The sequence below is a fragment of the Poromitra crassiceps genome (assembly GCF_964638095.1).
Source record: "Poromitra crassiceps genome assembly, chromosome: 1".
Classification (NCBI taxonomy): Eukaryota; Metazoa; Chordata; class Actinopteri; order Beryciformes; family Melamphaidae; genus Poromitra; species Poromitra crassiceps.
The window spans coordinates 59,896,003-59,922,416 of record NC_139623.1 but is presented as its reverse complement, the minus strand read 5'-3'; the positions used below and the strand labels follow the sequence as shown (position 1 = coordinate 59,922,416).

The 26,414-nt window shown below is 45.5% G+C and overlaps 1 protein-coding gene across 1 annotated transcript in view; it reads left to right on the top strand.

Annotated features, from left to right (window-relative positions):
• Window positions 1-26,414, top strand: part of mboat1 (membrane bound O-acyltransferase domain containing 1) — a gene marked incomplete at both ends in the record, with an annotated part of 102,259 nt that overhangs the window by 11,553 nt on the left and 64,292 nt on the right. Inside the window, 2 exons of the mRNA XM_083649939.1 lie at window positions 5,818-5,895; window positions 16,542-16,637. Of these exons, the coding sequence (XP_083506065.1) occupies window positions 5,818-5,895; window positions 16,542-16,637 (174 nt within the window). The remainder of the gene's footprint in view (window positions 1-5,817; window positions 5,896-16,541; window positions 16,638-26,414) is intronic.

Here is a 26,414-nt window from a genome sequence, read left to right as displayed (position 1 = left end):
GCTGCAGGCCATCGCTCCCACAAACCAAAGCCATCCTCCCTACTGCGCGTAGGACAACTCTCCCCAACCAACAGGATCCCGCTCAACCGAGTGGAACACACGTGAGAGTTCATTCATGGTTTAATGGTTCTGGGCAGTTAGGGTTAGAATGCATTACCCTGTATGTTGATGTACAATGTTCGCACACAGTATTTCCACAGATATGATATGCATGAATAATAAAAATTCATAAATTTTAGAAAAATCGAAAATTTTCAAATTTTTCCAAAATCAGGTTTTCTATAGCGCTTTGCCAAGCAAATCACATGCGTCAGAAGACACTAAAGGAACTCTAATCATAAAATATGGAATCTTCCCATAATCTTAACACAAGTTAGGATTTGTATTGAATAGTTCTGAGCAAAACAGTCCCAATGACAACAGCTCAGTTTAAAATCCTTGATTCCATTTTTATGTTAGAAACCACAAACTGTTTCCCACTGTGCCTTCAACCTAAATTGTGAGAGATAGCAATTTTTCCATCTATGAGAGAGTGACTCTAACAGAGAGTAAACAAACTGTGCTGCGCATTTTAAAGTGGAACCTTTGATGCTAATTTGAAAGCCACACCGGCAAAGGGGGGAGGAAGTCAGGCTGCCCCCCCCCCCCCCACATTAGCATTCAAAAACATTCACCCTGGTCTCATCACAGAGCCAGAGACAAAGTGTAAACAAAGCCTGTGACCACCAGTCACAGTGAATTTGCATGCGAAAGACAGGCAGACACCTGCACCTGATGACAGCTGACAGCTGTCAACTAACTGCATGCAATTGACAGCTACCTCACAGAGACTGTCACATTTGGGCCATTCTTTAATTAGAACTGTGGGCACTGACGGCATTGATGCCATAGCAACACGGTGAGTGCACACACCTTTTGCTTAAAATTGACAGCAGTAAAACAGCTGCTTGACTCATCGCGATGAGTCCGCGCTGCCACAAGATGGTCAGCGCTGAAGCATTCTTTAAGACGGCCGCCACCGTCTTGCAAGCGGTAGCCGCCTCTCTCATCTGCCCGCCTACAGGAGGAGCAGATGAATTTAGCATTGTAATGCTAACACTAGCGGTCCTAATAATTCCATTGGGAATTATTTTCTTTCTGCAAAATCGCAGATTCCATGTGCAGGACGCTGCGCATCAGCGGCAGACCACTGTCTACCAGACGCAGATAGGCAGACTGCGCAACAGCTGTCAAGCTACGCTGCAGGCCAACCTGGGCCTGCATCGACAAGCCCAGGTCTGCCAAACAGAATTAGCCCGACTGCGTACAGAAGTTTCCCGGCTGCAACAGAGCCAAAAAGGCGTGCAGACCGGATCCCCGGCTTCACCACCAGAACCGGGACGCCAGGAAACACTGGCAGATCAGGTGGGTCCAACGACCTACATCCCTCTTGAGCCACCCATGGTGTCGGTGACCACCCGAGCAGTAATAGCACGGCAAACAGCCAAGGCTTCCAAGCAGCAAGAGCACCAGAAGGCAGTAAGGGCCATAGCCCCGCCGGCACCGGAGGCTGACACGCCTCCTAGGGCTAGACCAACCCTCGACTTGAATCAGACCCCCGCACACTACCTAGCGCCCGCGCTGGCAAGCAGCCGCGCCCCTAGGCATCGCGACACCACACCGCGAAAGGGGGGAGACCGCTCTCACAACGAGCAAACTGATTCAGGCTATTCAGCCCAGCAGTCGTCATCCGATTCCAAGCTCGACGTTCATGCTCCTGACATACCAGTCAGTCATTCATCCGAGCAACCTACGTGTAGAATCAGACGTTATTCATGCTTTCATCCACCTCTGACTTCCACCTCAGAGCACAAACCGCTGACAGTCAAACGACGTGACAGCGCCACTTCCGGTTATGACAAAACGATCCACACTGCAACCCCCTGCAGGGAGGAACGCGTGTCTTACCGACTTTCCATTTATCACGCCCGTGGCGAGTCGATCGACTACCGCCCTGTGCATTATAAACCGTCATTTGCTCAGGCCACCAACGGGTGCGCTGATAGGTCTTTTTCACCAGAGGCTATCCAGCCTCACTCACTTTCTAGCTCCTGTCCACCAAGGAAACAGGAAGTCAGCTCTTCCACCCCTCCCCCCGAAAGGGGGGACCCCTGGCATGATGACATTAGTCACGCTTTGGTGCCCGATCGGGCAAACGGCCACTCCTTCTTGCAGCCTCCACTGCCAAAACAGAGTGATTCAGAACTCTCTCTCCGGGAAGCAGAGTCACGCTATCACTTACTGGAGTCAATAGCCAATGACATCGACTTGTTCGATCCCGCCAGTCACGAGGTACACTTGACCGATTATCTCAACGAAGTCGAACGTGGTTCGCAGGCTCTGCCACACGCCTCGCCGCGAGAGAAAGCACAACTAATATGGAGCACGAGCTCAAAGCATGTGCGTGCGTTTATCCAAACGCAACCTTCCCATATCAGAGATGACTTTGACAAGCTCCGCGAAGCCTTGGGCGAAGAGTACATCCTTACCCAGTCGCCAGCGGCGGGGAGGAACGCGGCCTTACACGTCAAACAGAATTACCAGGAACATCCTAGGGATTACTTTAGACGTTTGAAGAAGATATATAGTCAAGGTAGAAATGGCCCGGATCAAGAAGACGTGCCACGTCTCAAGGAACTTTTCCTAGACGGTCTGCATGACTCGGTGCGCCCATCCGTAGCCCTAGACGCACGTTGGTATGACCGAAACATGCGCACGGTTCTCAAAACCGCCTCCCAATAGCGTGGGAGGTGGAAACCGAAGCAAAAAGCAGAAATGGCCAGTTTCAACCCACCAACCGCGTGTGTGTGGACCCAGAGACGGTACCACACACACGCTCACCACGCAGGCCAGACCACCCGGTTCTGCAGAACCGAGCCAAGGGGGGTAGTTGCTGCCCAAAGAGACATCACAGTCGCACCACAGGGCGCGAACGGCGTGAGTCTCCTCAGCACACTAGGCCCTCCACCCAATTAGACATCCGAACGGGCGCCAGACGCCTGACGGGCAGGGTGGGCATTCAAGCCACCAGAGGCCCTCCCAGGAAATGACATCAAACTGGGTGAAGGGCGGGTGACTGGCAGTCACCTGTCACTCGGCTCTCACCATTATCTCTATGTAGGCTAGAGGCATGGTCAACGCTGGTGCTGTGTAACATAACACCTTTACGGCAGGCAGTCCACATCAAATAGGACAAAGCTTGGCACATAGCTACATATAGACACATAGACTCATGCACGAACACTGCTGGAACGCAGCACACATTCAAAATCACACCCTGTCACCCTCTCTCTCTCTCCTTCTCTCCTCCTGCCCTTCCCTGTTTACCCTGTTGATTTTGAAATGATGTTGTGTATGTGACCTTAAGGTTGTATTATCTATATGGTAATGAGTCTAGGTATGGTTAGGAGTCTGCCCAGAACCAAGCCTGAACCGATGATGAACTATAATTGCCTATACAGAGTATGACACTTTGATCCCACAGAACAGATGGACATGGTGACCGAAAGTTACCACAACTGACTGTACAGCCCTTCATCCTTGCCTGCGGACCGCAGGTCGACAGCAGTCCACAGACGAGGAGGGGGGATGTTGTGATCGACACATTATGGACTGTACTGTATTACTGATATATTTGAATGTAAGACATTTGAGTGTATTGTAGAGACAGTGAGGGGGATTCTCCCCCCACCTTCCAAACACTGTACCATTTGGTGGGCTGGGTCACACCCTACCCATACCAGCACAGCTGGGGGCCGAGCCTCAAAGAAGTCGCCATTGTTTTATCTCTAAGGGTAATCAAGCCATAAAACCCCCCTTTCCCTTGCCTCACCTTACAGGGCTGGGCATAGCCCAACTCACCGAACGATGTGATTGGCCCACCATGCATGCTCATTTTAATATGTGATCAGTAACAAAACTGGTGGAAAAGAGTTTTAACTTGCAGTCTACAGTAAGCTTTTGATTCCGTCAGACCTTGATGCGGAAAGGACTGGAGGAGCCAGGAAGCGGCTCCCCTCCCCCGCTCTCTGTACCCTCTCTGCAACAAAGGAGACCAGGGCCTCGAGAGGGACCGAGCCCTGCAGGCCTGACCAGGGCCCAGAGGACTCCGAGCACACAGCAGCACCAGAAATCGGCTGAAAGGCCAGCCGGAAGTCCCACGAGAAATAGCATGCGTAAACTGAGAAAGTTCTACTTAATCTCAGTCTAATTTAAGTCGGTTTAGCGTTATAAGTCGCAGGGAAAAACCCCTTACGCTTCCAGACTTGCCACAGCCCGGCACAACGCCCAGCTGTTGACTAAGCTTCCAGGCAAGACCGCCTGACGACGACCCTCCTAGCGCACCGCACGTGCAGGAGAAGAAGAAGAACGCCACACCGCAGCAGGGCAAACCAACGGCTGCAGAAAAGACACACCGTGGCCCCAGTCGCAGAACCAACAGCCGACGAAAGACGCCCAAGACAGACCATGGCTTGCAACCAGCCACAGAGAGGGACCCAAAGCAGCAGACCTCGACTCCACGAGCAGAGAGACTGCACGTCAACCCCAGGCATCATCTACCCCCAGCAGACGTCCGCTGCTCGCTTTTCCAGGCCAGGGTGAACCGCGCTGCAGGCCATCGCTCCCACAAACCAAAGCCATCCTCCCTACTGCGCGTAGGACAACTCTCCCCAACCAACAGGATCCCGCTCAACCGAGTGGAACACACGTGAGAGTTCATTCATGGTTTAATGGTTCTGGGCAGTTAGGGTTAGAATGCATTACCCTGTATGTGATGTACAATGTTCGCACACTGTTGAATGATATAGACGCCTGAAGGTGAGCGCCAAGGTCGGAAGAACTTGGCGGCCATCAGCGGGCCATTCTCTCTCTCCCTTGTTCTCTCTCTCTCCCTCTCGATCCCCCTCTCTCTCCTTCCACAAAATTGGCAAAACCGCCATTTTGAAAAGGAGGCGGTCTTCACACGACCAGACCGTCTCTCAGCCAATCCCGTGATTACCTCACAGAGACAGGCTGAACGAACCTCCCCTCCTCTCTCTCACACACACACACACACACACACACACACACACACACACACAAATGCTAATTAACACCCACTTACACACACACACACACATTCAAGCCTGCTTCTAACCTGCAGACTTAAGACACACACCCACACACACACACACACACACAGTGATATAATGTTGATTCATATTAGTTATTAGCGATAGATGTGGTAGAGTATTAGTCATAAAAGTAAATGTGATGAACTGATATTTTAATCATTATGTTAATGTCAATTGATATTGTGATTTATTAAATCTTTTTATTACATAATGCTATGAATCTTGGTGGTTATTCATGAGGTATTTTATCTGTGGAAATCTGTGACAGAAGCTTACGAACTTTGACCCTTCAATTAACTGTACAATGTACATTATATCATTATGAGACTGATATGACAATTTGGTTTGGTGTCTAAACTAGTCATAACTGACTTTTAGACAGGTCTGTAGCCTTAACTACAGTGGTGCCCCGAATCTTACAGAGAATACAATATTTTCTGTCAAATCTAATAAATTTATGAATATTAATAATTCATAATTATTAATAATCATATTTCATAACCAAACCAGCTCCTGCGAGCACAACAACACTGACACATACAAACTCCTTGTATGTAATCTTACATATTGTGGCAATAAAAGTGATTCTGATTATATCCATTGTAAGTGACAGTTGTCAGAATTAAAGTGCAGTTGTTCTGATAGTGTGTGTCGTCTCCTCCAGGTACTCGGCTCACCTCCTTACTGTTGTGCTTGCAAGCTACTTGATCATCATCAAAGCTGACATTGACAACATACACAGGTGAGCGCACTGATCTTTACTGCGGTGCCCACACACAGGCAGTTCAGTGAAACATATATTTTGTATGGATTTACTTGTACGTCTGCATATTACACTAAAAGTTATAGAACAAATTTAGGAGCATCATCAACAGGCATGAGTGAGAGTTTACTATTGGCATGGAAAAACAGCTCAAGTGGTACTTAAAGTCCCTGGAAACCAGAAATATTTTTTTTATTATTTAGCATTTTGAGTTCATCACATCACAGGAACCTATAATAACCTAATAACCTAATAAGCCACCAGCCAAATTTGAACGATGATGAACGTCGCAAAGTATATAAATTTAGGTTTGACAGTCATGGCAAAAGTCATGAGAATCAATTAGATTTTAGAGTGCATTTTCTCCTGCGGACTGTGTGGGCGTGTCCCGTCTGCAGCAGGTCTCCGAGAGAGAGGGAAACGGAGACTCTCCGTTTCCCTCTCCGTTGGAGAGAGAGAGAGAGGGAAAGAGAGATGGAGTGTGTGTGTGTGTGTGTGTGTTCGCGCATTGCTCTTGGCTCTGCCGCTGCGAGTGCACAGCGCTACTGTGTGTGTGTCAGTGTGTGTGTGCGCGCGTGCGTGCATGCGTGTGTGTGATTCGATTAAATCTTATGACGTGATAAGATCATGCATTTTAGCACCGCGTGCACTGCTCTCTTCAATGAGGAAATGGAAATCCAGACCTTGTAGAAAAGTGTAGATTTTTGGGGTTAGGGTTGAAAGTAATGTAAACCACTTTCTGAGGCACACAATTACTCATATAAGACCCTAAATTTAACTCATTGAGTGCCAATGACGACAATCGTCGTCAATTCAAATACTAACGTAGAGTGCCAATGACAACGATTGTCGTCAATTGCGTTTTTTGACGGTGGGACGTGGATCAAAGCCTGATCCATCTCCTGTGAAAGTATGGTGGATGTTGAATGTGTAAAAGCTATTTTACGGACCCATTAGGTGGCGACAGTGCTCTCCAGATTAGAGAAAGGCGAGGGAAAAACAGAGAAGAAGTCATGGGGAAACGGAAATCGCATCGGTATGCATCGATATGCATGAAGCATAACGTTAGCTGTGCCTGCAGCAGCCAATCTGCTGCCACAATTGAGCCCCTCTGTGTCCGCTGCGATAGCCCATCCGCATGATTAGTTGTGGAGTTGTTATTATTCTCAACTGGAAGCGATGGCAGCCAGTGACAAATACACGCGGAACGCTGTAAAAAAGCTGGATGTAGCGCACTTTTCAGTACAGAGCAAACGCAGCAGAGAGCCACCAGAGACACTCCCACGGAGGTGGGGTTTGCAGTTGAGCGGGGTGGGGCACGCAGGGCAGCATACAACACTGACCCAGACAGACCCAGACAGCAGGACAGGATTGGCAAACACAAGCTAGAATATCTGATGCCCACCAGCAGTAAATCAAGACCAGCAAGAAGCTGCAACCAGCAGCGCACGCAGGGGCCAGCGCTGCTGGTTGCAGCTAAAAAATATTATTTTGCCAAACAAAATTCCTACGTTTTCACTGTTTTATTGAAGGAAATTATTTTTGAGGTGTGACTACATCAGAAAATATTAGCTTCAGAGTCAGTCATGTGCTTGAAATGCTTCATTTCACAAAAGGCTAATTATCTCAGCTTCTAGTTTGAAACGTCTCTTTTTGCTGAAATCAAATCTCAAATCTCCGGCTCATAACTAAAGAACGGAAAATGATATCAATAAACTTTATTTTGCTGATGATAGAAGAGAGTCTCGTCGTTCTTTGGGCGTGTTCGGTGTTTACATAGTATTATCAGACAATATTCTGTGGGCCTCGAGAAATCACTGAAAATGCTCTGAAACTCTGGTCCGTTCTCCAAAAGTGGCTGGCACTCAATGAGTTAATAGTTAGAAGGTTTTTGTGGATTTTGGTTTCCAGGGACTTTAAGACAAAAAAGGTTGGGAACCACCACAGTATATCTCAAAGTGTAAATGTAATTTAGCCTCCGGTGTTTTCTGGCATGTATATGGAGACAAAACACTGGGAATGGGGCTAAGTTCTGCCATTGGTGCCGACCCCTCGGAGCAAAGGGAAATCCCTTTCCACTCCCTGTGTGTCACTCTCAAATGCCTCCGCCGCTGTGACTCAACAATGACAAGCTAGCAACCTGCACGCTGAAAATGGCAAGTTTTGATGACCATTTGGATGGTGCAATAAAGCAGGCCTGCCTGGTACTTTAGGTGGATGGTTGTAAAGATAACAGAGCTTTTTTTTTTTTTTGCTAGACCAGAGTAAGAGTAAGAGGTGCCAGACTCTCTCCTGTGTTGGTACAGTGCAAAACGGTACACTATACGAGATACAATGAGATAAAAGCGAAACTAACATGTAGGGATGCACGATATGGATTTTTAGAGCCGATACGATAACCGATAAATATATTCTTCTTGGCCGATAACCGATACGATATAACCGATAATTATTATAATAAAAATAGATATAATTTTTTTTTTTAGTTTTTAACCTGTATTTTATGCACACCTGGGGTTAAAAAAGGGTTAGGGTAGATGTATGGATGTAGTGAGCATAGCTCTGACCATGGCCGTAACTAGCTATGAGCACGGGGAGGTCCGGACCTCCCCTAATATTTCAGATTTTTTATTTTTTTTATTTTTTATAAAACAATCTGCATGGAAAAGCATGAAAAACACGGGATCGCTTTTATTTTGAAACGAAAGGCAGGTCAGGCAGGAAGTCATCTGACGCCGCCTCCGCGGTAACTTGATTCCGAGAGAGCAGCAGCATGGTGGTGAGTGATGACTGTCTGTCTGCCTGGCGAGATAATTGAAGGTGAGCGAGCTGCGAGACAGTGAGCGAGTGAACGACAGACAGTGAGTGACACTGACAGATTTTTTAGCAACAACCAAGAAAGTAAGTGTCTAGTCTGTCTCTTAAGTAATGTTACCTGTGTGACACGTTGGGATGCTACTGGCTAATCATGCATGATGCCAATTGCCAAGCTCCCGAAGTCAGGTACTATGCAGGTGGCTATATGCATGGTTTCAGTTTCATGACCCAATAAGTAACAAAAAGAGGTGGTGTAAAGTTAAAAACAACATAATATATTTTATTTTATTTTTCAATCGTTCCTATCAGGAATAAATAAATGTCCCTCTGTATGTTTTTTTTATTATCGATGATGACTTTGTGTGTTGTGTACGGCTTGGGTTGTGTACCTGTGTTTGTAGGTGTCATTTTGATATGAATTTGGCTAAAACAGTTTGTGTTTGTTAGTTACAATTATGTTGACAGGAGAGCTGAGCAGGTGGTGACATGAAAGAGAATATACTGAATAATGACATCACAACAGTATAATCCTAATGTTGATTTAAAATGATATATTACTCTAAATATGGCTAAAAAAGGGGGAAAAAAACCCTCAAATTTTTTTCGCCGCCGCCCTTGCGGGCGCCACCGAATCCGCCTCCCCTTGCTCGACCTCCCCTATTTCGGAACCCTGGTTACGGCCCTGGCTCTGACCTAACCAAATCTAACTAACATCACTGTGAACGCAAAACAAAGAAAACTTCTGATATAATATGATTGTTTTAATAAAGTGTATCACTCAATTATAGTCAATACAAAAATAAAGGCTTTTATAGAACGGAAAGCCAAGCTGCTTAGTCTGCAGATAAAACACAATGACAAAAGGCATAGTAATTTAGACTCTTATTGTCATACTGATCTGTTCAAATTTTGCATTGGTTCCAGTTCTCAGTGAATTGTAGCCTGGGCCCAATGAATGGGGCAGGCATATATACAGTGCATGGGCAGGCACTATAAACCATCTGTGTCGTTTCACTTTTTACTGAAAAATGCTGCCACCAAATTAAAGAAAAGACACTATGTGATGTTGACTGACTGATGCTTTTTATGTAGCCTAATGTGCGCGACTGCGTCTTTGTTTTCATTATTGGCTCTGTTAGATGGCTCTGTCCATCAGCTAACGCTAACTAGCGCGGTTAGCTTAACGTTAGCGAGTGTATTAAGTGCTTTTGTGGGGCTGTTTGATCACAAGCCACAGACTGTAAATGTCACAGTTTGCCAAGCGGACGAGCCTGCAGGGTAGGCCCGCTACGACTGAGCTAATGCTAACACAACTCGCTAACACAAACAACAAACATATCCGCTGCATCATCGGCAGCTTTGGTTTAACGTAATGCCAGCTTATAGGTTTCCCCTCCTCTCGGAACCTGTGTGGGACATGGATTGCAAATTACAGTAGCTTTCTGATCATTGTGAAACTGAAAAACAGCAACACACTACACACTGGCAGCAGCCATGTTTGCGTCGCAGCTGTGATGTGACGAATGTGCGACAACAAAAAGCTCCGCTTCCGAGGCAAAAAATAAACAGGATTATTATCGGATAATTTATCGGAAAAAGGCCATTATCGGAATAATAAATAATAACGCAAAATAGCCATATCGGCCGATAATTTATCGGTCCGATAATTATCGTGCATCCCTACTAACATGTTTGCAACACTGAAATGTTTTGACTTTTTCCCCCATGTTTAAAGGTAAGAAATATGACTTTGATTTTATACATTTGCAGAATGCTTATATCATATATTAGCGAGGAAATTCCATCAAGCGTGAGCAACCAATTCTATGTAGTTTTGCAGTTGGAGTCCTATAGTTATACAAGACAAGACCAACCTGTCTGTCTGTCTGTCTTCTTATCAGAGTCCTATAGTTATACAAGACAAGACCAACCTGTCTGTCTGTCTGTCTTCTTATCAGAGTCCTATAGTTATACAAGACAAGACCAACCTGTCTGTCTGTCTGTCTGTCTGTCTTCTTATCAGCAACTTGACCAACAGCAGTGTGTCATTTGGGAAACGGCAGTGGTGCAACAGTTAATCACTGTTGTCGCCATGTGAAACTTGTCCGGCAAGCTGAGGACAGAAACGTGTATGTTTATGGGAGTGGGGTTGACGAGGGCAGGTAGCTCAGTGCAATGACAACACGTTTTGTTGTAACTCCACACTTTTTTGGTCTTTTGAAATATCCTATAATAACAGGGTGAAGTCTCTGTGTGAGTGAGCAGATTGTGTTTGGTCACAGCTGTGTGCGATCGCGCTGAATCTTTCAGGAAGTGTAAAGAGCATCCCTGCGGGTGACCTAACGGAGCCGGATTTTTTAATTAGCTGATTAGGGCTGATTAATGGCCGAACTTGCCGGTCACACAGGGTCGCACATCACACACTCTATTACGCATGGAGAGAATTACAGCATATTGCATGCCTCGATCGCGAGACGGGAATCTGATTGTTTTTTTATCGATGTAACACCCAGGCATTGCCTGGGCGTGGGGGCGCAGATGATTTGGCACGACTCTAATTTGAACCTGCGGCACGTGCCGTGAATGTTTCCGCATCCCCGCTGAGAATTGCATCCCCCACCATATTTCGGGGCTGTTTTAACTTAGAAAACAGGGAGGTCACGTCTACCCAGACAATTATATCACTTTTAAACAGTTACATTTCTGTATAAATCATTACAATATGCTCCCGTGAGGTGGGGATGCGTTTAGCTGCTGCCCTGGCGGGGGTGCAAAACTCGGCACAACACCTGGACACTGCTATCTTCCCTGCATTTAAGGCACGCGCAAACAGGTGCGCAAGCGCAAATAGGGGATACCGCCTGTACCAAGATAGGGTCCTATTTCTTTTTCTTGCCCACGCCACTCCGTATCCCGCTCCTACACATACACACACACACACACACACACACACACACACACACACACACACACACACACACACACACAGGGAGAGCAGTACCACCTCTCAACTTACAAAGATGCCCTCACTGCCGCCAAGTCTGTCTATTTTTCCTCCATCATCAACGATCCCAGCCGTAATCCCAAAACCCTCTTTTCCACCGTCAACAGCCTCCTCAAGCCCCGCACCGACGCCTTCCCTACCTCCTCATCTGAACAATGCACTGCTTTCCTTCACTTCTTTGCTGACAAAATCACCACCATCTACCAATCACTGTCCCCTCTGTCCCCCCCAGCTGCCCCTACCCCTGCTTCTCTCCTCTCCATCCCGCTTGCCTTTCCTAGCCTCCCCCCCCACCGCCGTCTTTCCCGGTTCACCCCTGTCACTGCCTCCACCGTCTCCAAACTCATCAGCTCATCCAAACCCACTACCTGCTCCCTTGACCCCCTCCCCACCCCCCTTTTGAAATCATGCCTTCCTGTCATCTGCCCCTACCTCACAAACCTCTTCAACTCCTCACTCTCCCATGGCACTGTCCCCTCTGCTTTCAAAACTGCTGCTGTCACTCCCATCCTCAAGAAACCTGGTCTTGACCCATCCTGCCTCAATCACTACCGGCCTATCTCCAACCTCCCCTTCCTCTCAAAAACCCTGGAACGCATAGTAGCCACCCAACTTCAACACCACCTGCACTCCAATGACCTATTCGAACCCCTCCAATCTGGTTTCCGCCCCCTCCACAGCACTGAAACAGCACTCCTTAAAGTCTTCAACGACCTCCTCACCTCTGCCGACTCCGGATCCCTCACCATCCTCATCCTCCTCGACCTGAGTGCAGCCTTCGATACCGTGAACCATAACATCCTGCTCTCCAGATTGGAAGATCTCGGTATCGAAGGTACTGCACTCAGGTGGATTCACTCCTACCTCTCCAACCGTTCTCAGTTAATTTTCCTACACAACCACTCCTCTGCTCCCTCTATAGTTTCACACGGTGTCCCCCAAGGTTCTGTACTCGGTCCATTTCTGTTCATCACTTACATCCTCCCCCTCGGTCAGATCCTCCGTCACTTCAACCTGGACTTTCACTGTTATGCCGACGACACTCAGATCTACCTCAGCACCACCTCCCCCCACAACCCACCCCTCTCCCACATCAACTCCTGCCTGTCTGCCATTAAATCCTGGATGCAAGAAAACTTTCTACAACTCAACAGCAATAAAACAGAACTTCTCCTCATCGGCTCCAAGTCCACTCTCTCCAAAACCAACAACCCCACCCTCACCATCGACAACACCACTGTTTCCCCTTCCTCCCAGGCACGCAATCTTGGTGTCATCATTGACCCCACCCTTTCCCTTGAACCCCACATCCGTCAAACTGTCAAATCCTCCTTCTACCACCTCCGTAACATTGCCAAAATTCGCCCCTCCCTCTCACACTCCACTGCTGAAACTCTCATTCACGCCTTCATCTCCTCCCGCCTGGATTACTGCAACTCACTCCTCCACGGCATCAACTCCACCCTCATCAATAGACTCCAACTGGTTCAGAATGCAGCAGCTCGACTCCTCACCCACACCAAATCCTGGCACCACATCACCCCTGTCCTCAAAGAACTCCACTGGCTTCCCATCCCCTACCGCATCAACTACAAAATCCTGGTCATCACTTACAAAGCCCTTCATAAACTGGCCCCCCCTTACCTCACAGACCTCCTCTCCCCCTACCAACCCTCCCGGTCCCTCAGATCCTCCTCAGCCGACCTCCTTTCCACCCCAAGTCCAAACTCCGCAGCTTTGGGGACAGAGCTTTCTCTCGGGCAGCTCCCAGACTCTGGAACGCCCTCCCCCAAGAAATCAGAACATCAGAGTCCCTCACAGTCTTCCACTCCCGCCTCAAAACCCATCTCTTTTCCACCGCCTTCCCTTAGTCCCTCTGCTCCCTCCCCCTATCCTTGCTTGTGTGCTGTCTCTGTCTACTGTCTTGTCCCACCACTATCGCCCCCCCCCCCCCCACATAGTACTCAGTGTTTAGTGTAATCTCTGTCGTTATATGTTCACTAACGTCTCCCCCCGCCCCCCCCCAGTGTTTAGTTTTGTTTAGCCTATTGTAAAGCGTCTTTGAGCCCTGGAAAAGCGCTATATAAGTCCCATCTATTATTATTATTATTATTATTATTATTATTATTATTATTACCATAAACCTCACCGCTTGCAGGTAAAATGCCCAAAGGTGGTGGAGTTAGTGAAATCCTCTGGTTGAAAGCAGAACACCAATGCAAAACAAGTTACGTATGTGAATAGCAGCCAGACATTCAGGTATTTGAGCGTAAAGGGATTCCTGGAGAGTGAGCGAGATAAAGCTGTCATTGTTCCGTACGGGTGGAAACCGCAGTCTCCCAACACACAGCACTTTAGCAACACACATACCACCTCACACAGCACTTTAGCAACACACATACCACCTCACACAGCACTTTAGCAACACACATACCACCTCACACAGCATTGGCGCAGGGCTGGGGGGGGTTCCGAATGAATAAAGTCTAATGCATTACGTGCAAACACACACCCACAAAAACACGTAATCACGTGTCAGTATGAGTGAGTGTTGAGGACTTTCTAGTGGTGATCCAGAAGTTATTGCAAGACCTCACAGCTCGAAGGTCGTGGGTTCGATTCCCACCTGGGGACGAGGTGAACGCTGAAGGAATGCGTGCCCGTCCGCATGTCCTCGAGTGCCCACCGCCCGGGTGGGGTCGGCAAAAGGGCCTTTCTGTGTGGAGTTTGCATGTTCTCCCCGTGCCTCCCGGGGGTTTCCTTCATATAGGAACCCCCTTCACAAAAACATGCAATATCCTGGTTGCTAGTGTGGTTCCTCCTCTGGTCGTTAAGGGCGCCTGTTCAGAGGGAGGGGAACTGGTTGGAATAGCGTGAACCTCCCACGTGCTATGTCCTACCGGTGAAGCTTCCTCTGTCAGGTGAAAAGAAGCGGCTGACTGACTGCCCATGTCTCGGAGGAAGCATGGAATCAGTCTCGGCTCTCCCCAGATCGGCAGAGGATGGAGTAGCAACCAGGATTGAGAAATCAAATGAGCACTAACGGGGGATAAAATGGGATAAAAAAATCAGGAAAAAAAAAAAAAAAAAAAAAAGTTATTGCAAGACGTAGGCTGCATTTACACTACAGGTCTTGATGCCCAGATCCAACGGTATATCTGAGTTATTTTGACTACCTGTTGATCTGCTTTAAAAGTGACCCATATCTGATACCTGTGTTTACACTTGCTTAACACTTGAAACAACCTGCATGCGTACACGAGCATTTGGTTACCAAGTACGCATCATGCAAGTAAGCACCGCTAGTCACTCTAAACTCATTATGGAGTAGCACAGACTGACTGTGCAGCACTGTAAGTCCCTACAGGAATATTATAGCAATATTACAGTCTGGAGCAGCACTGACTCATCAAGTACCTGTATGAATATGATCAAACTACGCGCACAGAGCTGCATGGTCAACTGTATGTTTGTAGATGAACCCAAATCACAATTTTTGCGAGAATATTTTGCACAACTGGTTCCTTATAAAGCAGAGAGCAAAAAATGAATATAAGACATCTGCATATAAATGCAATAAATGCAAATAAAATTTGGAATGAAACGGACAGACTCCAATCCAAGCCAAACAGCTGAGTACAGCCTTGGTAAACGCGCGTGAAGACACACACACACACATTTTCAACAACGTGCAACTCGCAATGACTGGGAATATCCGATCTGTCCACTAACATAGCAGTCACATTGGCAGATATCCGATAATGTGATTTATTTCCACATAATGAGACCTGAATCAGATCTGAGAATATCCATTCAATGTGCTTTTTTCCTGCTTAATCTTTCAAGACAGATTTTGCATGAAAATCTGTCGGCATGGTCGAAGAAAATCCGGATAATTGCGCCCCTAATAATTACAATGATAATAATAATAATAATAATAAAGGTAATAATAATAATAATAAATGGAGCGTATATAGAGCTTTTAAGAGAGACATTAAGACTTGTGTCATCTCTATTCACTCCAATGGACTTTTTTGTTTTGTTTTATAACTTCGCAATAGTTCCCGGAAATAAGGTTCTGGAAGCTGTATAGTTGCAGCAGAATGTTTGTAATGTACTTACGGTAAGGTAAGATGCTTAAAGGATCAAATTGTATATTATCAGCTTTATTATAGCATTATTTGATGCATTCAAACAGCCCGTCACGTACTGTACTTCCTGGAACTATCCTTGGAACTATGGTTGATGCTACATGAGTTACATGATGATCAAGCATTTTGGACTTCCGTTGGTGCGACTCTTTCTTCAATGCCTCTGAATAGCATGAGCAGTGTGTAAAATTAGCTATTGAAACGTGCTTGCTCCCAGAGTATAAAAAATAATAATTTAACTGATGGATTCCCAGATTGACACATTCATAATACATGTCCGATCTGCGATCTGTGCTACATGTGAGCAAAAATCTGAGTTGGGTCACTTGTACCAGGCAGTCTAAATGCAGCCATAGAGATGCCAACATTCATTCTTGCTAGTCTAGAAACCACACGGGCATATATATTATGCCAGGAGTGAATAATGTCAGTCACCTCTTTCCCCTCCTGGTCTGCTGTGATTTCTGCTGTGTCTTTGAATTCACTTTGAGTGAAAATGGACACAGATGCTATGGAACGTTTTGGAGATCTGATCATTTGTCCTATTCTGAATATGCATGGAGATAGCATCCTTTGGTTCCACCCCATACTCATCCTGTCCATGTGTCTGAACGGTGTATCTGATTTTGTTCTGCGCGTTCCTCCCCATCCAGGTATTCTATGGTGATGGCTATGGGCTATCTGACAGTGTGCCAAGTCAGCAGAGTCTTCATCTTCAACTATGGCATTCTGTCCACAGATTTCTCTGGGTAAGGAAAGGCGTGGTCACTTGGTTATCTCTATTTCTCTCTCTCTCTCTGGGTAAGGAAAGGCATGGTCACTTGAACCCCTTTTAGACTGGCCAAAAATCCCACTAATATCCACAAACTAGTGGGATTTTCTTCAGTCTAAAAGTTTCCAAGTCGGGCCGTTTAGCCGATAGAGCGACCCTGCAAGTGAGGTGGGTTTTTACACGGCGGCTCTGCTCCGGCTGGCCATATAAATCTTGGCGGTGGTCCAACCCATGATTTTCCGACCCTGCTCCTCGTCCTCCTGAGTTGCCGCCCCTTTTCCAGCGTGAGTCAGTGAGATTCAGTGATTGCCACAGCCTGAAACTCAACTTTCATAACAGTTAATTCTTTTACATTGACGGAATATGCAGAAGGAAAAAAAAGCATCTCTCATGCACGAGTGCACCACACAGCCCAGGCGCAGACAGCATCAAGTCAGCCAGAATGTAAGTAGGTCGTCCGCTTTAGCTCTTTCAAAAATAAAACCCTCGTTGTAACGTTAAACATTTTGAGTCATGCTTTACAGCCATTTTATGTAATCTTAACATTTGATACAATATTTGCTGCTTCGTTTGTTGAAACACCTTTTTCTCCTCCAACGTGCATCAGTCAGGCTGTTTACTTGTTTAAAGGCCCATTCCGTCAATTGTCACTGTTACTGACGCCGGTGGCCATTAGAGTAACTGCAGGCAGCGTGTGAACGAGCTGACTCGCACGTGCACAAGCAGTTGCCTGGCAACAGCAGAGGTGTTGGTTGCTGTGTAGCGTTAACTCATAAAAGTCACTTGAAAACGGCAACCTGGACAATTTATCGGTCAGATCAGCCTCAAGATGCCCAGGAAGGATTCTGGATGAATTATCGGACGTTATTGTGGCATGTTTGGTCATATTTTGGCTTGCATTGGCTGCGGGGGAATGGATGGGATATTCACGTTACCGTGAGCCAGGAACTACCCTGCTTCCCCTGTATGTACGATACCTCTATAAGAGGTCATTTGTCCCAGATGCCATTATGGCTTTAAATAAAACTAGGAAGCGATAGACTATGCGTATGCAATGCTTTTTGTTTATGCCTTTTTGGCGTTGCTGCGGTTTTTTGCACAGTAGGTTTTTTACATTTTATATTTTATATTTTTAATTTTCAATTCTTAATTTACATGCTGTAGATCCGTTGGGTTGTACTGCAAATACCAAGGTGTACTAAGTCCTTGAAGGTGGATGAATGTGTGTTAACTGTATTGTATTGTATCGATATGTGTACTGTCATCTTTAACACCTTGTATTGTTTTTGTGTTTTTCAAGTTTGTAAGACACGTCTTGGTGAAATCAAAGACAAATTTCCACCTGTGGACAATAAAGTTTTCGTATCGTATCGTATCGTATCGTGTAATGCCTGGAGTTGACCAAACTGATCAATCAAACAATGTTTCATAAGCATAACAGTAACGTTAGGCATATTTACGACGAGTTACATTCATTATCCACACAAGACGGTTACGTTATTAGTGGAGGTCGGTGGTGATTTCTATAAATATAGCTAAATCTATTAGTTAGCCGTGTATAGCATCAAGCTAACGTTATGGTTATAATAGGCAGACTCCCCACCGCAGCTAACTGCAGTCAAACAATAATGTTCCATGACCATAAGCATAACGGTAGTAACGTTAGGGTTGCATTACTTCACACAAGACGGTAATGTTAGCAGAGTTTCTGACCAGGTGGTCAGATACTTGTACTACGGAGTGACATTGTGACAATAAGCAAGCAGCTAACGTTATCTGGTCAAAACCACATTACAGTAGCTACAAGCAGCAAGTTCCCTTCATGAACCGAAAATACAGTCCTGACTCTAGTTTCCCCCCGATGTCGGTCACATTGCTGCTGTCTGGCCAGACGGGCTTCATTAGATAAATATTTATTTATTTATTTAGTGTGGACTTTTTCTGGAGTCTGTTGTTGTTTCCTTTTGCTAACAGCTAGCGACGAACGTAACATTAGCCATTTCCTGTTAGCCGTCTTCTTCGTTGCTATTGGTATTTACACCGGAGGCGCCATGAGGACAAGAGCCAGGCTCGTGAACGCGCAGATGTCACATCCTCTAGCTGTGGCGGGAAATGCTAACCCCTTCGAAAATGCTGTATTTCCATGTATCTTCTGAACGGCTGGTCGGAGAGAAACGCCCCTGGTCGCCATTTTTAAGTTACGTCAAGGCGCATTCACTCATTGCCAATAAAAAACACTTTGTGCACATTTATTTCTCGCCAGAACCGACGGAATGGGCCTTTAAATTACATTAGTTTGAAATTTTTACCCGGAAGTTTCCATTTTGTTTTGGGTGGCCTGACACAGCACCGTGAGAGAAGAAGGGAAAAGGGAGGGGGAAGAGACAGCCTGCAGCGGTGGAGAAACACAGGTTGAGGGTACGATATAAAAGTTTAAAATGCGATGCTGCTGCTGCTGCTACCCCCTGCTGCTTTCCTGGGTAACAAAAACACGTGTACTAGTGGGACTTTTGATGTCAAAAAGGTATGAGTTATCTCTAGTTCTCTCTCTCTCTGGGTAGGGAAAGGCGTGGTCCCTTGGTTATCTCTTGTTTTCTCTCTCTCTCCCTGCCACGCCTACTCGCAGCTTGTGCATTGGGTTAATGTCTCCTACAGTAACTGCTGTTCTACCTGTTTGCACACAGCCCTGGTCAGATCCATAGTGTCCTGGCAGTATACAGTTGGATCTTCAGGGAAAAGTGAATAATGGGCTTTTAGAATTTACCGGCTGGACTCTGTGTGACTCTCATGATGAGCAGACAGTGTGGGACTCAGCCTGGGCTGGACTCTGTGTGTCTCTCATGATGAGCAGACAGTGTGTGACTCAGCCTGCCTGGGCTGGACTCTGTGTGACTCTCATGATGAGCAGACAGTGTGTGACTCAGCCTGGGCTGGACTCAGTGTGACTCTCATGATGAGCAGACAGTGTGAGACTCAGCCTGGGCTGGACTCAGTGTGACTCTCATGATGAGCAGACAGTGTGAGACTCAGCCTGGGCTGGACTCAGTGTGACTCTCATGATGAGCAGACAGTGTGTGACTCAGACTGCCTGGGCTGGACTCAGTGTGACTCTCATGATGAGCAGACAGTGTGTGACTCAGCCTGGGCTGGACTCTGTGTGTCTCTCATGATGAGCAGACAGTGTGTGACTCAGCCTGGGCTGGACTCTGTGTGTCTCTCATGATGAGCAGACAGTGTGTGACTCAGCCTGCCTGGGCTGGTCTCTCTGTGACTCTCATGATGAGCAGACAGTGTGTGACTCAGCCTGGGCTGGACTCTGTGTGACTCTCATGATGAGCAGACAGTGTGTGACTCTGCCTGGGCTGGACTCTGTGTGTCTCTCATGATGAGCAGACAGTGTGTGACTCAGCCTATATTGAATTAGAGAGGCAGCTTTTCAATGGGACAGATAAATGGTTGTGAATCACAGTGATGGTATTCATATGCACAGCTGCTTACCCTGTATGAGCAATTATGACTGAGCAATAAAACAGCAATATATTGGCAGTAGACACTTCATCAATACAAGAAGAAAATAGTTCAATATAGATTGATAGGGCCCTTGATAATGGAGTGTGCTGCTACTAGTGACACGCAAACAGCCAATCATTTAACAGACCAATCCTAAAGCCCCCATCTCATTCCAAACATCGTAAGTGGTGGACTGGACACTTTGTTTTTAATTGTAACATTAATATTGCCTGTGTGCATTGATAAATAAGGTGGTTCAAAATAGAGTGGTTAAATTCAACCTTCTTTCTTGTGGTCTTTATTACAAATAGGTAATTCAAAAGTATCAATAATTATCGATATTGACTGATATGAAATACATTATATCAATACGTTTTTTGGGGTTATTTCGCCCAGCTGTATGATCAATTCATATGTAATTCACCCCATGGATTTTGTTTTGCAGTGGTGAGTTAATATTAATGTAATAATACATTACAAGATTTCACAAAGTGAATGAAGTCACTGCACACCTGAATGTGTGACAAGATTTCACATACAAAGTAGACCAAAGGTAAGGCCTCGTATAGATTTCCATTTTTTCCAGAGATTTTCTGCGGTTTGTCTTTATTATGAGAATTTCTGAAAGCATTCAGGGCAGTTCTGAATGAAATACTGCAGTCTGAAACACAGGGGTAGAGTTTTCTTTACTAGCCTACGCAGCGGCTTGCAGAAACTAGTTTTGGTTGTGAGAAAGGATGTTGAAATTGTGCATGTGTGTGGAGGATTCTGCTGCAGTGTGGAGCTTTGGTGGCACCCTGAAAAGGTTTCTCTCAAGCCAACTGCCAACCTTTATAGAGCTGCCTGGCACTGCCAGCCACACGTCCAGCTCCTCTGTCTGCTTTACCATGCTGGCCACACAATGCATCCTCTCACACACAGGGACTAGAGAGAGAGAGAGAGAGAGAGTTAAATGTGTGCCTGTGCGCCTTTGTGCACCCCCTCACACACACACACACACACACAACACACACACACACACACACACACACACACACACACACACACACACACACACACACACACACACACTCTCACACACACACACACACACACACACACACACACACACACACACACACACACACACACACACACACACACACACACACATTCTTGGGACAGAGAGGTCTCTATCTGAGAATGAAACTAGAGCAGGGGGCGTTAAACTGTCCCTTCTCTTAAAGGAAGCATGAACTCAGCATAAGCCCCTAAAATGCTCTAACGTTTCTACACATCATTTGGTTTATTCTACTGTTTACATTATTTGCTTTGTTTACAATATATATTGTATCTTGATCAGGATAAGAGCATAATGCTAAATTCATACCAGTCAAATTCTGGTCACTTTGCCTGTGGATCTACATATGAACTCAGTTTAGTTGGAGTCTTTGCCTGTGGATCTAGATATGAACTCAGTTTAGTTGAAGTATTTGCCTGTGGATCTAGATATTAACTCAGTTTAGTTGGAGTCTTTGCCTGTGGATCTAGATATGAACTCAGTTTAGTTGGAGTCTTTGCCTGTGGATCTAGATATGAACTCAGTTTAGTTGGAGTCTTTGCTTGTGGATCTAGATATGCACTCAGTTTAGTTGGAGTCTTTGCTTGTGGATCTAGATATGAACTCAGTTTAGTTGGAGTTTTTGCTTGTGGATCTAGATATGAACTCAGTTTAGTTGGAGTCTTTGCTTGTGGATCTAGATATGAACTCAGTTTAGTTGGAGTCTTTGCTTGTGGATCTAGATATCTAGATAAGATATTTCTACACTGGTTTCAAATAGAGGAGGAAAATCTTGGGATGTGAAGGAATTGCATCAGATTAAAGGACGGCTTTCCCGTGGGGAATATGAATATATATTAAATCTCACGCCCCTAAGGTTTTCGAATCCGTTGAAATTTTTGAAATTGGTTGTTCACAGCCAGAGATATCAACCATCTCTCACATATTTTTTGGCCCAGCCGACGCGTTTTACGTCAGATGGGCCAAGTCCGCCTTGCGGAAGTCGAGCACCTATGAACTACACTACTTGTGGGCCTGTGCCGCCATGGTCCCGCCTCTAGAGGTCCTCCACGCCCCTTCAGAGGTCTTGAAGAAAAACAAAAGGCAGCCATCTTTTTCCACCGCCTAGCCTACGGTAGCTAATGTTAGCTTCCCATAGCTCCTCGCAAAGAGACCATATCTCGGGAAGCGAAGCACGTACAGACACGGGACTGGCGGCATTGGAAAGCTCGTCAAATTTTACATCTAGTAGAAGGTGCGTTGAAGTAACGAAATCAATGCTGAGCAATGTACCCGTTTTTACACATTTTTACATGAAATAGTTACAACATCAGATGCTCCTAACTCCTAGGAAAATGCCTTAAAATGCATGACATTTTTTTTATGAAGACATCTCCCAACATATATACTACCGTTTAAATTTGGTGCAATTTGGAGGCAATTTTTTTTATTTATTATTCTTCTTCTTCTCATAATGTTTTTATGTCGAAGCCTTCTTCTTCTTCTTCTTCTTTGAGTTTTATGGCGGTTGGCAAACATATATGTGCATTACCGCCACCTACTGGAGTTTGATATCAGCCAAATGCCTGAGGGGTGGGCGTGGAATCTAAGGCCACGCGAGCCCAGTGCATTGTGGGAACTGTAGGATTTCGGCTCCCCGCACCTGCCCCTCCCCCCCACCAGCCCCCCCTCCCCCCCACCAGCCATCCCCCCCCCCCCCCACACACACACACAGAGTGGATTTTGGTTGATATCTCCGGCTGTGAACAACCAATTTCAAAAATTTCAACGGATTCGAAAACCTTAGGGGCGTGAGATTTAATATATTTTCATATTCCCCACGGGAAAGCCGTCCTTTAACAAGGGAGCTGACGTGACACAACTGGAAAGGAATACATTGATCCTCAAGGGAAACTGAAACACTTGTTTGTGTCTGAGAATTGTTTGTTCAGCTGCTACAACTTAATTAGTATTCTTTACTTTATTTTTGATTTTTGTTTTTGATTTTTGTTTTTTTGCAAAGAAAACATACATACTACAAGACAGGACATAGGGCTGCTCGATTATGGCAAAAATCATAATCACGATTCTTTTGATTGATATTGAGATCACGATTATTTAACACGATTATTCATTGACATTGAGAACACTGGCTTTTCTTTTTAACATTGGATGTCTTTGGATTTTAGATATAATTGAAAATAAACAAATAAATAAATAAGTGAAAATAAATAATAAAAGTGCAAAGATTTAGAAATAAAATAAAAACTAAAATAAATATACAGTATATGTAGGCCTACTATGTTACAGTGAACTGCCACAACCAACTGCAACTATTAATCTACATTCAATATGTTGGTAAACATCTGAACTAGTAGGCCTAGTCCTTAAACCTCAAATCTAACCAAATGAGAACGCTATTGAGTAATGTTCGTTTACATTAGGGCCTACATTAAATTACTCATTTGGCAGATGGTTTTATCCAAAGCGACTTACGTTTAGGTTTATAATAGGCTATTGTTAATGTTTATCTGTGAGCTCGTTAGCTGTTGAATATGCTGTCGCATTGTAAAGAGTGTCCTGAATCGATGACTGTGTTGTGGCAGGAGGAGTAACTATGGGACTTTGTCTTTTTGTTCATTTAGCGTTATTTCTTGGTCATAGACCACTTTGTGAGTGGATTTCAAGTGATTAAACGAAAGAGGGAGAGGTCGTGTTGCTGGGTGCTGCACGACCGCGCATATCTTGACAGGTGGGTCAAAACTCGCATCGCAATTCCGTGCTGTTGCTGTATATTCGCATCACTCTTGATGTGTAAGTTACACATCACTTACACATCAAGAGCGATGCAAATATACAGCACGGAATTGCGATGCGAGTTTTGACCCACCTGTCACAGCCACAGACTTGGAACAAACAGTGCAAGATATGCGCAGTGTAAGGACCTTTAAACTCGGCGAAACCATAGTGTTTCCACCCCACATACGTTGTTTCACCTCTCTTCTCGACCAGCGGCTCTCTTTCTGTGACTTCTGTCATTTATTCTTGTGCTACCACAGAAATAAGCGGGGAGGAGAAACGTCCCCAGTCATTTCACAACTCGAGCTGGTGCTTTGGGCTTTGGGGGAGGGGCCGAGCAAAGGAAGGGGTGCGCTTGATTTATAACACAAGACAGAACGAGAGAGACAAGAGCCGCAAAATCGTTTGATGTCGATTATCTTGTTTTCATAATCGTGGACAGCCCAAATCGTAATCTAGATTAAAATTCGATTAATCGAGCAGCCCTAACAGGACATAAGACAGGACATTGGTGAGGTGAGCAACAAAACAAGGGGAAACAAATAAAATAGGTAAGAGAAGAAAGGCAAAAATAATAAATAGATAAATAACCACTGATAGTAATAAAACAGAAAAAAGGATAGAGAAAAAAAGAGAAGAGAAAAAAGTGAGAAGGGAGAGAGAGAGAGAGAGAGAATGATGTATGTAGGCGGGCCTCCCCAAGGTGCCTCCAAGTAGTTTTAAAGAGAGTTCAGAGCCCACAGTCTCAATCAATCAATCAATCAATCAATCAATCAATCAATCAATCAATCAATCAGTTTAATACATGTCCCAGAAGGGCACTTTGGTTCACATCAGACAGTAGTGGATAATTACAACATCATTACTAGTTTGAGATTAGTAATAACGGCACACTTCAGAATTGAGATACATTATTACTAGTTTTAAAGTAATAAAGGCGCACTTCAATATTATACAATACATAAACATTTGTTGCATTATGTACAGATTCCAAAGGACCATCTACTGCCCTCAGCCGGGTCGCCGCGTGCGCAGCGCCACCGTTGCACTAGCTCCTCAAACAACGCAAGTGGCTCGCTGTCATCAGCGCCAGATGGATGAATGTATCGGAGGGAGTGGGGGGGGGGGGGGGGGGGTGGATGATGCAAGAGCTGTCAGGGAACAAGGCGGGGGGTTTGGGGGGGAAGAGCTCAGTTGCAGACGAAAATCAGGAGAGCTGCGTCCTTGGCAGTACGAGAGTCCAGATTAGGATAAAATGTTTTGGTTGCCTGGAATTCCTTTCGGTCACACAGACCAGGGTCACACAGACCAGAAAGTCAACAGCAGGTGTCAAGTCTCTGATTCCCAACTTAGTTCATATTCTCCTTATTGCAGATCAGTGGAATTTCTATGATATATCCAGATATAATCCATTTTTCACAGTTCAAATTCACTGACCGCCCATCTCAATTTTCATGACGTCACAGCCTAGGGTCAATCGCTGTTGTCTTCCCGTATCCCACGGCGAAAGATCCGTCTGGGCAGAGGGTGGGGGTTCCCCGGACCCCGCATTCCTCAAAGTTTAGTTGATTTGCGTTGAGAGACCAGCTTAGTAAATCCAATAAATCCATATTTGTCATTTCGTGTAGACGAATGCAAGATTGCTCTGGGTGTTGTTGCAGGCAGAGGGAAAGAAGGGAGATAAGGGAGAGCGAGAAATAAAGCGACTGCCCTGTTCAAGTGCTGGATGCGTATCAGTCTCAGACTGATGTATGTTTTAAAGAGAGAGTTCAGAGCCCACAGTCTCAGACTGATGTACAGTATGTTTTAAAGAGAGAGTTCAGAGCCCACAGTCTCAGACTGATGTATGTTTTAAAGAGAGAGTTCAGAGCCCACAGTCTCAGACTGATGTATGTTTTAAAGAGAGAGTTCAGAGCCCACAGTCTCAGACTGATGTATGTTTTAAAGAGAGTTCAGAGCCCACAGTCTCACACTGATGTATGTTTTAAAGAGAGAGTTCAGAGCCCACAGTCTCAGACTGATGTATGTTTTAAAGAGAGAGTTTAGAGCCCACAGTCTCACACTGATGTATGTTTTAAAGAGAGTTCAGAGCCCACAGTCTCACACTGATGTATGTTTTAAAGAGAGTTCAGAGCCCACAGTCTCACACTGATGTATATTTTAAAGAGAGAGTTCAGAGCCCACAGTCTCAGACTGATGTATGTTTTAAAGAGAGAGTTCAGAGCCCACAGTCTCACACTGATGTATGTTTTAAAGAGAGAGTTCAGAGCCCACAGTCTCACACTGATGTATGTTTTAAAGAGAGAGTTCAGAGCCCACAGTCTCACACTGATGTATGTTTTAAAGAGAGAGTTCAGAGCCCACAGTCTCACACTGATGTATGTTTTAAAGAGAGAGTTCAGAGCC